Genomic DNA, 15,533 nt, shown 5'->3' on the forward strand with positions numbered 1-15,533 from the left:
ATTGAGAAGGAAATTGCTAAAAATAATAATAAACTTAACACAGCAAGGTTTCTGAAACGACTCCATGGTGTTGCTGAAAATGTCCACTGAGTAATTGTTCATCACACTTTTATTGTAAATAAGACACAATTTGTTAACAGCACCGAGCATTCATTTATTAATAAAAATATCACAATTGTGTGAACACAAAACGGATAATTTTTTAAATTTTCTGCTCAGCCTTTCATACTAAAGAGTACACGTTTGGTTATCAAAGCCTAAGTACTAAAGAAGTAATCGCGTCAGTCAAACATCAAATACAAATACTAATTAAAATTTGACAAGCGCTTGCGCAACCTCACAATGATAGTGAAAGTTGCGAAACTGGAACAAGCGGGAGTGTTGCTCTCGTTTCGCTTGACAAGGACGTTTGGCTTATTTCTGATACATTTTTATCAGTTAGGTCGTTATAACGGTAAAAAACTTATCAGAATCACAAATGAGATATTATTCAATTATGTAATTTAAAGCTTTTGACGTGATAACGTCTTTAAAATCGTTTTAGTCGGGTGACATGTTCAGAAACTTGTGTCACACCAAAACCTCACGAGCGCGATCGCAGGTATAACGAGAGAGAGACGGACCGATCTCCCGTCTCATCTCGAGCGCTGCCAGTCATTCCGTGAATGTATGAAGAAAAATGTATATCATAGTCGAATAAGTAAACTTGTCATTTTACACCCGAAATTTATCATCAAAAGTGTGAATAAAACGATAGATGTAATTTAAAATTTGAAAAAATTGTTATCTTCATTAATTCCTTACTTCCCAAAAACTTATATTACCAATAAGACGTTATCACGTAAACATCTCGATCGTAAACCTACTTTACAAACAACCAATATTTTTTTTGTACGTAATAATTAAAACGTGTCAGTTTAGTTCCTAAGTGAATAAGCAAAGCAGTCGTAGAATTGAGACAGACAATAGGCGTTCAAATAAATAAGGGCTTAAAATACATAAACAATAAAGTTGTCGGTTACCTACATTAAAGCCAGCCCTAAATCTTATCTTTTTATCAGCGAAATACGATAAAATTCGACACAATATCTCACGAATGTGTACTTAATGTATTATTCAACGCAAGCGACATTCACTTGTGGGCGCGCCCGTGACACCGCTATTGTCGCAATACACATGTGCAAATGTCGCTCTTTGCTCTCAATAAACCCTTTATTTAACATGCATATGGAATATGCCGCTAATGTAACATGATATTTACTACTAATTTTAAGGCAATTATCGTTAAATAACTCCTAAAAAAGCTCGGTAAAGATCTTTCTACGATACAAGCAAATTTGAAATCTTAACCTACAGTCGAAATCTTACACAAAGTCAATCAAGTCTCAAATATTAATAAAAAACGGTGTACATAAAAAATATCGACCAAGGCCGGCGTAATGTTGCAACAACCTTACGGATATAGGCATAACAGTTCATTTCATGGTCTGCGCATTGGTTTATACTCTACGCTACACATTGTTAACGATAAATCTCCAAATCAAGAAAATAACGCGAATATTTTTTTTATTAGGTACACATACACACCCTCTGTTTCACACCATCATACAACAAAACCGAATCAGATATTATAATAATAATCTTTATTCGTTATCTCTTACTTTATATTACTTAAGTGTATTGAATAATTTTTATTGATGTTTTCCTTATGGAAATGTTTGAACCTTTTTGTATATCTTTGGATATATTTAGTATGATTTTTTTTGTTATCTCTATATATATCTAATATATAAAATTCTCGTGTCGCGGTGTTTGTGGTTAAACTCCTCCGAAACGGCTCTACCGATTCTCATGAAATTTTGTGTGCATATTGGGTATGTCTGAAAATGGGACAACATCTTTTTTTTCATCCCCCTAAATGTTAAGGGTAGTACCCCTAAATTATTATTTTTTAAATTTTAGATAAAAAAATTTTTTTTTTCTGATACAGCATTAAAAAATACATACAACCCCTAATTTCCCCCCCCCGCCCCTCTACGATCAACCCCTATTTTTTATTATAAATAATATATATGGCAAAACAACGATTACCGGGTCAGCTAGTATATAATAAATATTAGCTGTAGGAATACCAAATAAATAAGATAAGTAACATATTTTATTATCTGACATAAACTACACCAATTTATTGGAGGTGAAACAAATTCACTTTCGTATAGTAACTACGTACGTATCAATTGCAGAAAGCACCTGTCATGAGCAAGTGTAACACTTTTGCAATTTCATAACCGGTTTTAGTATTAATTTGACACCTTTTCATAATCAACGACTATAATGATATAATATTATATATGTGTCGCCTGGGTTTAATTATTTAAAAGTAATTATATAAGTAATTAATATATAGCTATTATTATATATTAGTTTTCCCACATACCGATGTCTTAAATGTATTTAGGCAGTAAAGGTACACTGCCACAGGGACAAACTTTTTAAAATTTGTTTTTATTTTCTATTAATTTTTAATTATTATTATTACTGTGTAGGTTAAGAATATTGTAATTTTTGTGTTGGAATAAAGATAAACATTGGTTACCAATTGGTGTTTCATCGGCAGCTTCGTGCCCTCTTCATAAAAGCTAAAATACTTGGTATCTTTCTGTCAAATGGTGTTACGCTGTCAGGAAAAGGGACAGTTGAGTACTTTAGTTAATACGACACTATTGGACTTATAATTTTTTTAATAAGAGGGTTATTTTCCTTGCGACCGTGGAAAAGTACAAAAATCAGAACGAGGCTGGGAACTTAACCTGAGTTTCAAGAATTTGTATATGTTAATACGATAATGTAAATTTTTGACAGCTCAAATAAGTTTTATAGAAAGCTTTACCTTTAGTATAAACAATATCATACGTTCATTTAAGTAAACGTATACGAATATTTTATAAAAGTTCGGTAGTTGGGTTATTGCGGCAAATCTGTTTGCAGGACTGCACTTTACAAATACAGAAAACATTTAACTTCATCTAATATTACTAGTCAAGTCTAAAATTGGAAGTGTAATGTAATTATCATCTTTTTATTTTTTGTAATATGTTGACCATAATTGTCATGTATTTTAGAAAAGATGTATCATACACTGTAGATATAGCATTATACACGATGAGCTGGAACACGAAATGTAGTCGGTGTAAAATTAAGTATGAAACCCAGACTTTAGCCTGATAAAACAATAACTTAATAAAAATAGAAATAGTTAAATCATCTACTATTTGCTTCAAACGGAACCTTAGTACAGAGTTTAAGTATATACACAGACAAACTTTCTCATTTATAATATTATGATTGAGAACTTGCAAATAAATTTGAATTCGAAATTAATTTATGACTTTCCGGGTTATGTATTAAACGTTATTAATTATGATTTAACTTATGCAACAGATCATTTCGTAAACGTCTAACTATAACCCTAATAGAAACGCTCTGAATACTTTGTAACTCTAGGATTCGATTCTTGATAAAAAAAATTAAAGAGAAGTTTTGTCTTGTTATATGTTGTTTTGATCTTTCACTAATACATTTTATATTTAGTTCCCGTATCTAAAACTGGGCTGGAAGTTGTAAAATCAATTAAATAATTGAACACGATTTCAATTTAGTTTTGAATAATTAAGTTTATTTAATTTTGACCTAACTATGAAACTTAAACAATGTTATCAACTTTTTAAACTAATTTTAAATATAGTATTTGACCTTAATCCTACTGCATAGTGAATCTCTTCTTTATTTTTCACACAGAGAATAATTTAATTTATTTACTGAATGAGAATAATATAATAAATTGTGTGTATATTTTTGTGTTATTTGTTAAATTACTTCTATTTATTATCCATTGTTATTGTTACTTAATATTCCTTTATCTTATATTCTTTTTTGTGTCGTGTAATTGCTGTATTTTTATGTAATAAGTCTTCTGTTCCATGCCTACTGGTGTTCTTTTTTACGTACCAAAAATACTCTTTTCGCAAAACACCGAGAAAAAATAAAATAAATGCTGCTAGGATTTAAGGTACACAGATGCCACAGGGAGAAATCATTTTAATTTTGTTTTAATTTTATATTTATAAATTTTATTACTATGTAGGTTAAGAATATTCTAAATATGTACTATATATTTGTGTGTTGGAAATAAGTACAATATCCATTTCATAATTTGTAATACACTAAAACATTAATCACTCAACTCTAACCTGGTTTTGTGTCTTAATACCTTATCAAGTGTGGAAATTAATTGGCTTTTAAAACTGCAATAAATAAACTCAAGACAATAAATGCGAGCAAAAAGCTAGTTGACGGCAACTATAGGTTTAATTTATTCAGAATTCTGTTTTCGTGTATGTGTTGGACAATATGAAAAGTAATTCTTGGCTAAATTGTCCACACGTTGAACATAGCGTGGATATGGCTATGGTCGTTTTAACTATATATATATATACAGCACCTTGTGGACATTAGCCACCTCAAGTACACTTCGCCATCGAAATCTATACAGTGCTTCCAGCGTCCAACTTCGCATCCCTATTGTTTCGAGGTCCTTGAACAGTCCATCCCCCCAACGCAGCCTCGGTCTACCGTGTTTTCTCTTGCCACCGGCTTGTGAGTTCAGTAAGGACCTTGAGGTTCTGTCGTCTGGCATTCGGTGCACATGTCCCAACCACTTTTTGAATTGGACGAAGTTGGCGTCGTCAAGGATGGTATAAAGTTCTTCGTTATAGCTATCCAAACATTCTTTCATCCACCAGAGATTTTTCGAAGAATCTTCCGCTCGAAAAGAAGAGTAGAAATCTCGTCTTTCTTGCTAAGGGGCCAGGATTCAGAACCATAAGTGAGCACTGGTCGCAGTAGAGTTTTGTACAGAACAAGCTTGGTATTCTTTTAGAGAAGTCGCTATCGGACATATCTACAAAGGAGGAATGATAAAAATAGCAATCACAAAAATATGTACCTTTACAATTAACTGTTGAAGTTAAAATGATTTGTGATATTTTTTATTACAAAGTTATTACTTCAGAAACTCCTTACATAATATTATTATTCATTTATATTTAACACGGTTTTGTCTTTTGTTTAATATAAATAATATTAAATTTGACCATATCCATTAAATCTAATGGTTAGCCAGCGGCCCAGCATTTGAAACTATTATACCATTGGCGATCCAAGGTACGTACCTATAAACATACATAGGTACATATAGCACTAATCTAGTCTAGTATATAAGGGCCAGTTATCAGACATTTAGGCACATATCGAGTCCTAGCTTTCTAGATCAACGTCTAAGTTAGAAAAACAAAATGTTTGCGAAGGTAGCGTATAAAAGATTTTTATATGATATCTTATATTAATTCTATAAACATTTTGTTACCTTAAGTGAACCTTAAAAAACAAATTTATTATATCTTGAATAACTCTGATAAGTTCCAATCCAAAACAATACCTAATTGTTTCTCACAAAAATCGAACCTGGTTCAAACAGCTTAACGAACTTTGTAAGCAGTAAACAAATTATTATTTTTTTCAGGCCATAGTTGCATGTGCGCTGTTGGTGGTGGCGCAAGGAGGTTTGATAGCTGCCCCTCATGGCGCCATCTCCTCTCAGAGCATTGTGTTGGGTCACCCAGCACCAGCTGTAGCTGCTGCACCAGCTTATGGATATGGTGGTCTTGGCTATGGTCTAGGTCTAGGTATGATAAGAATGAGCCATATTATCTGACATTTAATAGTCAGACATTCATGTATAAATATAAATTGATTGCAGCTTCACTGATCAATATTTAAATAACTAATTATATTGGATGGACAACGATGTGTCTAGTTTACCTGCCTTACCTATTTTCAAGGTCGGTTACAGGTCACGGAGCAGTGGTTGCGCATGCGCCGTACGTCCATGCACCTTTGGCCCACGCCGTTGCCCCTGTTGAAGTATATGTATGTATTCTTTACTAACTAATGTCAACAGAAACCATTAGAATTATATGACTACTAATATTTAAAATGGGGACCATATCAGGCTGAAAGCTGTGGGCCTTATCGTGAAACTTTATCAAACTAATATTTTTATCCTATGCCCTATTGTTCGCACTAATACCTGCAGCTGAGGTGCATCATCGGACTTCAAGGCTGAATACAAAATATGATCTGTATCACCTCGATATAGGTCATTCCACAACTGATCGTTTTAGGCAGTTTGTGCCGAACACAACTATGTGGAACCAGCTGGACTAAAGTATTTCCGAACCAATTCAACTTAGGGTCTTTCAAGAAAAGAGCGTAGCAATTCGTAAAGGCCAGCAACGCATTTGCCAGCCTTCTGGTAATGTGAGTGTCAATTGGTGGCGGTATCACTTAACGTCAGGTGAGCCTCCTGCCCATTTGCCTCCTGGTACATGAAAAAAAATGCATAGGTGAAATAAATTACTTTATAACTTTAAATTAATAACACGTTACATTTCGTACCACTATAAAAATCGTAGATTGGTGGGATATTTAGTACGTATATTGCCATCGGTATCTTGTTCTACCACGTTCTTTAGTAAGTAAGTATTTGGTTTAATCGGATGTTTCTCAAACAATCGCGAAGGAAAAAAAGATACAAAATGTAACATTTCAAATAAAAAATTTGACACATGTCACAGGCCCACCCCCGCTACCAATTCAATTACGGTGTTGCCGACGGCCACACTGGTGACCAGAAGAGCCAATGGGAATCACGGGATGGAGACGTAGTCAAGGGCCAGTACCAGCTAGTCGAGCCTGATGGTACCATCCGCACTGTCAACTACTCCGCTGATGACCACAACGGGTGAGTCCAAAAAATATCTCCTACAATCCTATAGGCTTTTGATACAAAAGAGTGTACCAAAGGGGACATTCGTAAATGAGTCGACAGTAAATTTACTATTTTCAATTGTTTATAACATTTAAGTAAAAATATTACTACATTTTGTAAAAGAGGCGAAAAATCTGATTTACATTTACTTGTGTTTGAATTAGAACAAAAACTTAATATGAATATTTTTTATGAGTCTTCAAAAAACACGTTTTTACCTGTTTCAAGTATAAGAATTACCTGGAGCTAATGTACATAATTATAATAATCATTAAACAATACACGGTGTACTAAGAAAAATACTTTTTAGTCGGTTAACATTAATTGTTAGTGTCTTACATACGACGAAATTAAAAAAAAATATAGCCACAAAAATAGCCTAGAAGCATGTTTAGTAATTTTTCTATTAACTCTTTCGTAAAAGCATGTACGTGAAAAAAACTGGATTATTAAGCTGCTCTAAACTCAATGATAAATAATATGTCATTCCAGATTCAACGCGGTGGTGAGCAGGCAAGGACACGCAGCGCATCCCGGCCCAGCCGTCGCTGTAGCGCACGCTCCCCTCGGATTAGCCGGGCATGGCGGTCTTATTCATGGATAGACGACTTAATCTACTTAGGATAAGCTTCTAACGATAAATGTATGCTTGGTTATGGTACAACGAACGCTTAAAGGCACAGCGTTTCATAAGGTGTATCTTCTGGGACGCAGGCCCAAAGTCATATCGCTCCATTCGAGTCTTGACTATTGTATTATATTTTCTAGTAGTTTGTAAGCTTTCATGTTTTTCATTGTTATACATTTTATGAAACGTTAGACAATGCCTACGAGGTGCTGAGGGAATCCGGTTAATACTCGATGTTAAATATATTTTTTTCATACATACTTTCGTTTTTGTCTCGAAAAGTGCATTCAAAACCTTTGAAGCAACTATCTCAAAAACAAAACCCGTTTCTTACCCTACATTACGTGAGGACTATGTAATATCGCCATAAATGAATAATATAAAAGCTCAGGGCTTTTTAAAACGGTATCAGTTCTCCTTCGAAATCCTTCAGCAATTATCAAGAACACAACATGATATCGAAAGTAAGTAATATTTTTTTTAAATTGAGTTCTGGGAATAGTTTTCATTTTAAACTAATTTGATGTTCTGTGAAACAAAATAAGCTTGTAATTCTAAAAATAACTTTACAGGTGTTTCTTCTCGCCGCTGCATTCATTGCAGTAAACGCACAAGACCACTATTCGTATGGACAAGCAACATCCTCTCAATCAATAATTCGTCATGACAATTCGCAAAGCCACAGATATAACCAACCAATAGCGGTCAGCGCTCCAGTATACCAATCTGCCCCCCTTCAATCTGCTTTAACTGTACAACACGCCTCTCCCATATTTTCTCATTCTGCCCCTCTCATTTCTCACTCAGCCCCTGTCATTTCATCTCATTCACCTATCATTTCTCATTCTTCCCCTTACATTACTCACGCTGCACCAATTGCCCAACATGCCATTCCTACTCGCGCCTACGCTTCCCCTGTTCTGACTCTTCAACATGGATCTGGTCTTTACAACCAGCAATACGCACAGGGTCACCAGGAATATAACGTGAGTTATCAATTTTAAAGGATTTATCTAATTTTACAAGGCAAGTAATTTAAATATATCTTCTTCCAGAGCTACCCAAGATACGAATTTTCATACGGCGTGAACGACCCTCATACTGGTGATATTAAGTCTCAGCACGAGTCCCGTGATGGCGACCGCGTCACTGGCTCTTACAGTCTTCATGAAGCTGATGGCTCCGTGAGAACAGTACATTACAACGCCGATGCACACAGCGGGTATGTTTTTTTTAAGCTTGGTGAACACTTCTGTACTTTTAAAGATTCATATTTTCATCATAAAATAACAATTGTGAGACAATTATACCGTTTCATTACGTGAATGTCTTATAAGTTTTTTCTCATTTATTCTCTGTAAGTCTCTTATTATTTTCATTTCTAAATATTGGCACTGTTACATTTTCTTAACATACTAATATTTTTTTCAGATTTAACGCTCAAGTCCAAAACTCTCAGCCATCCAGACATGCTACTCCAGTTGTCTCTCATGCATCTCCTATCATTTCTCATTCTGCGCCAGTCATTTCCCATGCTGCTCCCATTATCTCACACGCTGCCCCAGTTCTCACTCATGCTGCCCCTCTATATACTCATGTCACACCAATAAGCTCTCATTCTGCTCATTCCGCGCCCATCGCTCAATATTCCTCCTACCATTAATATTTAGCATAATAATTTCAATAAATCTAGTCTTGTGATATTATTTTTTATCTTTTATTTCTTTGCGTCCATATCGGCTATTACATGATATAATACACACATACGTGTGATGCGTTAGAAAATTGTTTAATATGTTTTTTTCATATAGACCTTGCATTTTTTGTTTACTTCTTTTTCTTAGTAGAAGCATTATTACTGACCGTCTGTCCCGGCTTCTCACGGGTGGAAATTTATTTTTAAAACATTTTTTTGTAGATATTGATATGTTCTTTAATATTGTGGAACATTTTCTTGTTCTATCATCAATCGTTTTCGCAGCGCATGCGATGAAAGATATTTTATAGGCATTTTTTTACACATTGGGTAACATTATTGTAATTTTAGTAGGGATCCTGACATTTTTCTTGCAATTAAAACAGCCTATATTAATTAGTGATAATGTAGCATTCAAATGGTGAAATAATTTTTAAACTCGGTCCAATAATTTTTAAGCCAATTTGTTACAAACATTCATACATACAAATCTTTCCTCTTTATAATATTAGTATAGATATCCTATTACTACGATAAACCTAGTGATTTTGAACGCGTCACGCCTTTGGCGAAACTAAGCACCACTTATCTAACTGTAAGAAATTCTGCATAGAGTGACGTATGCGTCAGCGCGGTTTGTAAAATACGGTCTCGTGTACGTTAACCTCGTTGGACTGTATCGGCTTCCGCGTCTTCTCCTTTCACCACATTCCTTTAATTAATTTGTGAAAACATACGCAACGAATTATGCGTATGTTTTACATGTTTGACGATTAGTTTTATAAGTTCACTAATGATTTGTGCAATTCGAACTTGAAATTATATTTGTTCAAGTTATATAAAGTCAATTATTTTGATTGAAGTAGACTTTTTCTTTATCAATCAACAAGTACGTGAATTGAAATTTGTTTCAAAATGCGTTATCAATCTTGAATAAAAGTTTGATTTCGTATAAACGTTTTTTAAATTAAGATTTAAAAAACAATGGTCTATTTGAATGCGGTTATCACTCGCATACAACAAAAGAATAAATAATGAAATAATGAAATAAATGAATTGAAATGCTATGCTTTGCTAATGAATGCTGAAGAGAGTGCCTACGTTTGGCTTTACTCTTGGGGCGTTACTCCAAAGATTTAGCTAATCGCTACGCTTATAAAATAAAGAAAATTTGAGGGACCAAAATGTACAGCCTTGTACATAAGTCTATAACTTAATCTCGTTTAGTTAGTGAGTGAATTAAGAAAGTATAATAGTCTTATTTAATAAGTAAATAATATTCTGATTAGATCTATAGTGAACTTATGAAACTCTTTACTACCACGGCCGTTTTTATATTTATATTGTAAAGATATATTAATAGAAAAATCAAATGAACTAAATGGTTAATTACATAGTAACATACATTTCTCGTTTTTTTTCCAGCGTATTGTTATTTCAAATAATATTTGTGTAATAATATCTGTATATGTACATAGGTACTCTTTATATATTAAACAATTTTTTTTAATAATTGAGTTGAAATAATAGACCCAAATTTATTATATATGCTCTATATTAAAGATCTAATAAATTACACATGTATCAACAATTAAATAATAGGCAAAACACTTATAACTAAAAATATCAGTTCTGATGATGAGTTTCGATGTGGACATGTTGACCTGGAGCCGAGTGTTTCACAACTGCATTAAATCTGAAATGACATAAAAAATATGATATAATAATCTTGCAATACCTTTTTGCATTCATAAAATTATTTTTTAAACGTGCTTATAATTATTATATAAGCATTTCAATGATACGGTGTTTCATATCTGGTGCACGGATTATTAAAATTGGTATAATATATTTTTATTATTAATTTAACAATATTGACAAATTGTATTATTGAATTTAAGAAAATCCTTATTACGTGTTTTTATTTTCTTAGAAATATAAATAAATCTTTGGTTTACTTTAATGGGTTCCAATCATAAATTCAATTACTGAAAACCCCTCGAAACGTCTAGTTATATACTCGTATAACAATAATGAATTCCCGTTTATAATCGTAATTATTTTATTTAAATAATTTTCTTACCCATGATGTTTGTCTGAGCTGTATTCGACGGTTCTCACAGACCCGTCAGCTTCGTGAAGAGAATAAACTCCCTTGACACTGTCGCCATCTCTCACCTCATGTTGGAACTTATTGTCTCCAGTATGAGGGTCCTCTACTTTGTACTCATACTGATACTTCGGGTAAGCCTGTAAATAGATACGATAATCTAATTTGGTATTAAAATAGATGAAGTGTGATCCGAATGAAATGAATGGAAAGTTTTAAATGAGAGGCGGATATCCGTATACGAAATAACGAATCAGACTTACGTAATAGTCGATAGGCTCGTCGTGAGAATGGGCTTGGGTTTGATGGTAGACCGGTGTTTCATGTTCCTCCTGGGCATGGTACTGTTGAACGGGGACATGAACGTATTTGATCTGTTGCTGGTGCTGGGGTGCTGGATAGTGAGCGTGAACGCTTTTGTGGGCTTCCTGTGCGTGTTCATTAGCCTGGTAATACTGTTTGTATACTGGTTCCGGTGTCACGTATTCATAGGCTTCCTGTGATTGAGATTCTTCTGTCACAGCTGGATAGTGCACAACGCTCTGTGAGGAAAGTGGATGGCCATGTTCTGCATGTGCTTCTTCGCGTATCGGTGCCGGTTCATTGGCATGTTGAGGGTATCTATACTCTGCGTGTACTGGCCTATATTTGTAACCATGTTCCTGGGCGATACAGGCCGCAATAATTGACGAAACAACTAAGATCTGTAATAAATATAATAGGTTAGATTTATTTTTAAAATATTAATTAAATTATTTGAAAAGATTTAGACGTACTTTGAACATTTTGAACCTTCTACTAAGACCTCGGCAGTGAAACTGTTGAATTAGCATAGGTATAAACCTCAATATATAGTGGAGACGTTACGAGAGAGAATTGTATCAATCTTACTGCTTGGGGCGTCAAATTTGTAACCCGCAGCACGCTTTGAGTCTACATGACGTAATTTACGTAATCAATGTGAAGGTTGTACAGCGGATGTTCTGAACAATGATCCTTATAATTAAATGAATTGCAATTAAGTTCATTTCCTGTGGAATTGAACTAAATTAACCTTTTTTTTTAACAACTTTATTTTTGATCTTTTAACGTAACGATGATTACTGAACGCATTAAACTATTGTATTACATTACTGTAGGCTTTATAATGACAAATATACAAATAATAACATAGTATGTACTATGTTATATGTAACTATATACTATGTTATTTATATTAACTGAAGCTTTTTTTCTATTAAGTATTGGTTGAAATTGATGTCTTTTAAGTAAAGACCTTTGATTGTAATGATGATTAAGAAGTCATACTAACAAGGAAGTTAATGTGTTTTAATACAAAAAAAAATTCATCCAGCATATACGTACTTTTCTAAGAAATAAAATATAATTTTTCCCTAATATTACGTACTTAAAAATAATAATTAATTATGCTTAATGCTTATGTAATATTACTTTTATATATTTTATTTAAATTTAAATACATATTCCCACTAAGTTACATAAATTTTTGCAAACCAACACACAATTAAGAATTAATCTTAAATGTAGCAGTTGTTTTTGTAAGGCATAAATTCTATTAGCCATTACATTTCAAATAGAAAGTAAACACAATGCTTTAGTTAATTTATTTCCTATAAATTAGCTTCAGTCTAAAGTTTAATCTGTAAGCAATATTTCATTTAAGATTTGGACGATTAACTATTGATTGACTTTTAAAAAATAACACAATTAACTCACTAGTGGTCACAAATGTGGGAATTAGATAGGAAAGGATTTAAGTTAAGAAAATTAAAAGTTATTTAAAAATACTCTTAACTACTAAACTACACAATATACAGGCATCGTCAGGAAGTGATTTTATTTGTCAACGTCTGATGTAGCACCTGGCGGGAACGTAATTTATTTATTTAAAGAAGAGAGCTATACAAGTTCAAAGAAAATGCGAGTCCTGTATGTGTATGATCTTAAATTGATTTGGCTTATCTGCGTACCGGTCATAATCCATACTTTTAAAAGTTAGGTGGAAAGATTTAGGATATAAATTAAAAAGTTTCATGAAAATTTAATTTTCGCGCCGTCACATTTTCGCTTATAATAAGTCAGATTTGTTTGAATATAACTGTTTTTGTTATTATAAAATGTATGTGTTTTACATTATATAATTGATGTATAATGTATATTTTTGTAAATGTGTTTGTTTCGTGTCATTTGACTAAAGAAAACTTAATTGCGGGTAAGAAATTAATTGCATTTTTAACAGAACAGTGTATTATAGTGGCTTCATCCCCAGCTGGGCACCAATGAATGAACCACCATATGAAGGGGAAGGGTGAAATGAAGCACCATATATTTATTTATTAACATACAAGGACGTTTCGAGTGCTTTACTGCGTTTATATCTGTTAAAGTAGTTTTGACTAAATTTGTATGACTTTTTAGACAATTAAGAAACGTCATTTAGAAATTGCGTAATATTTTCCGACGTGCAAAATGCAAAGCCCCAGGCTTTAGTGCTCACTATTAGTATTCAGATCCGATTGAAATCTAGTTTTCTATCTAAATACAGCGGAAGATACACTGTGAATTTTGAATTAAATAAACGTTACAATAATAAACGACGCTAACCGTTTAGAATATACTTAGAAAGTACTTAGCATTTTTTATGCCTTGATTGTGTGAATAAATTCAGACCACATCTTACGTCGTATGGTAACTCTTCCATTTGACCGTTCAGTAACATTAAATTTTCGGAGACAGTGAAAAAACATTGTGCTAATGAAGTTTTTATTGTATCAATTTAGTAGTCAAAATTCTATACACATTAAAAAAAATATTTTGCAATTATTTTATATCGATATAATAATATGCTTATACTGATACTGATTACGTGGATTATTTTTCCGACCCAAATATCGGCCAATAGAATTGCACCATTCGACGTCACGTGGTACAACCTACATGGTATTATACTGATAATTTTTTGTGAAAATTTTCTCTGGTCGTTGCTTCAAGAAAAGTATTAAGTAGTTGTTTTATTCATTATGAAATTCTTATTTGTTAACTGTACATTTCGTCTCATGGTGCAATTCTATTGGCCGACATTTGGGTCGGAAAAATAATCCCCCGAATACCACACGAGCTTCAAAATTATCGGGCATTTCCCTCAAGGTTCCCTGCAAAAAAATATAGTCGTCATGACGACTATAAGTCGTACTATATTTGTTTGCAACGAACCTATCGGGAAATACCCGATAATTTTGAAGCTCTTGTGGTATTATAACTGAAAATATAATAATGTAAATAACTAAATTTATTACTTAAAATCTCGTAAAAACCATTTTGTACAAATTATATAATGTAATTTAAGGAGGTTTTGGGTTTGATCGCAAAATAACTATTATTTCGAGTTAGTAGCCACAAACAACTTCTCCGTAAAAATATATAAATCTGAGGCATGCGTGCTCCAACGGGTCTTTGTCGAAATTATAACAATGTTATTTCATCACCAATTACTAATATATAAAGCAAATAAGCATTTTATTTAAATTCTCGAATACATTCTCTCCTCCGCAAATACGCTATGCAAAAACCAGCTCTGGGGTACTGTCCACAAAAAAATTCAATTGAGATGTACAAAAACTAACCATGTCATTGCCATGTCGTTCTCAATAACTACGCGACAATTCATTGACCCCATAATGTTAATACTTCAAAGTATTGATATTGTTTTAAACTTTTGTAAAAACTCGTACCAGAGGCTAAAATATTTAGCATATAGAAAGGAAGATAAGTTCTACTTAACTTCAAATAACTATTTAATGACAATTCCAGAGATGATTATGAGAGAGTGTTTTTTTAATGGAATCTTGCTGTTGGTCTGAATGGCATTGACAGCTCAGTAGGAGCTGTTTGGCGAACGTGGCTCGGCTGGAATAGGCTCTTTTCCCGCGACGAGCGCTAGGGCGTCTCCTGTGAGACTCGGGCATCATCTGGACGCTGGGTGATTAATCGCAGGGCAGGATGAAAGCTCACTGGAGTGAGCAAAGTACGAAGTAAGGATCTTGGCTTTGCCGCGAGGGCGGTTTTTAATGTGCCAGTAACTACTGTAGGAAGAGTCTGAAAACGAAAAATTCTCTAGTAACGCATAGGTCTGTGTTGTTCAAGTTGAGGACTACGGGGCTTTATACTCCAAGAGCTTTTGTAATAGGTA

At 33.4% G+C, this 15,533-nt stretch overlaps 3 protein-coding genes across 3 annotated transcripts; 2 read left to right on the forward strand and 1 right to left on the reverse strand.

Moving 5' to 3' along the window:
• Nucleotides 1-5,276: 5,276 nt before the first annotated feature.
• LOC125051025 (larval cuticle protein A2B-like) lies at nt 5,277-7,775 on the forward strand. Its single transcript, XM_047651148.1, has 5 exons — nt 5,277-5,366; nt 5,582-5,744; nt 5,912-5,988; nt 6,696-6,862; nt 7,382-7,775. The coding sequence occupies exons 1-5, from the start codon at nt 5,355-5,357 to the stop codon at nt 7,491-7,493; spliced, it is 531 nt and encodes a 176-aa protein (XP_047507104.1). The 5' UTR covers nt 5,277-5,354; the 3' UTR covers nt 7,494-7,775.
• Nucleotides 7,776-7,870: 95 nt separating this feature from the next.
• LOC125051014 (cuticle protein 18.6-like) lies at nt 7,871-9,223 on the forward strand. The gene is made up of 4 exons (XM_047651135.1): nt 7,871-7,981; nt 8,090-8,503; nt 8,573-8,739; nt 8,949-9,223. The coding sequence occupies exons 1-4, from the start codon at nt 7,970-7,972 to the stop codon at nt 9,178-9,180; spliced, it is 825 nt and encodes a 274-aa protein (XP_047507091.1). The 5' UTR covers nt 7,871-7,969; the 3' UTR covers nt 9,181-9,223.
• Nucleotides 9,224-10,757: 1,534 nt separating this feature from the next.
• Nucleotides 10,758-12,220, reverse strand: LOC125051017 (G-box-binding factor-like). Its single transcript, XM_047651140.1, has 4 exons — nt 12,100-12,220; nt 11,587-12,027; nt 11,297-11,463; nt 10,758-10,909 (listed from the first exon to the last, which is right to left on the reverse strand). Exons 1-4 carry the CDS (start codon nt 12,154-12,156, stop codon nt 10,840-10,842), a joined length of 735 nt encoding a protein of 244 aa, XP_047507096.1. The 5' UTR covers nt 12,157-12,220; the 3' UTR covers nt 10,758-10,839.
• Between the last annotated feature and the right edge of the window lie 3,313 nt (nt 12,221-15,533).

The sequence above is a fragment of the Pieris napi genome, chromosome 7 (genome assembly GCF_905475465.1).
Source record: "Pieris napi chromosome 7, ilPieNapi1.2, whole genome shotgun sequence".
NCBI lineage: Eukaryota > Metazoa > Arthropoda > Insecta > Lepidoptera > Pieridae > Pieris > Pieris napi.

What these genes read in the sequence shown, in the direction of transcription:
- LOC125051025 (XM_047651148.1), top strand. An exon ending in TTGCCCCTGTTGAAGTATAT is followed by an intron (nt 5,989 to 6,695) that starts GTATGTATTCTT and finishes CACATGTCACAG; the next exon opens with GCCCACCCCCGCTACCAATT. An exon ending in TCCGCTGATGACCACAACGG is followed by an intron (nt 6,863 to 7,381) that starts GTGAGTCCAAAA and finishes ATGTCATTCCAG; the next exon opens with ATTCAACGCGGTGGTGAGCA.
- LOC125051014 (XM_047651135.1), top strand. An exon ending in AGGGTCACCAGGAATATAAC is followed by an intron (nt 8,504 to 8,572) that starts GTGAGTTATCAA and finishes ATCTTCTTCCAG; the next exon opens with AGCTACCCAAGATACGAATT. An exon ending in AACGCCGATGCACACAGCGG is followed by an intron (nt 8,740 to 8,948) that starts GTATGTTTTTTT and finishes TATTTTTTTCAG; the next exon opens with ATTTAACGCTCAAGTCCAAA.
- LOC125051017 (XM_047651140.1), bottom strand. Translation starts at nt 12,156, where the DNA reads ATGCTAATTCAACAGTTTCACTGCCGAGGTCTTAGTAGAAGGTTCAAA. An exon ending in GAAGGTTCAAAATGTTCAAA is followed by an intron (nt 12,028 to 12,099) that starts GTACGTCTAAAT and finishes TATTTATTACAG; the next exon opens with ATCTTAGTTGTTTCGTCAAT. An exon ending in AGCTCAGACAAACATCATGG is followed by an intron (nt 10,910 to 11,296) that starts GTAAGAAAATTA and finishes ATGTCATTTCAG; the next exon opens with ATTTAATGCAGTTGTGAAAC.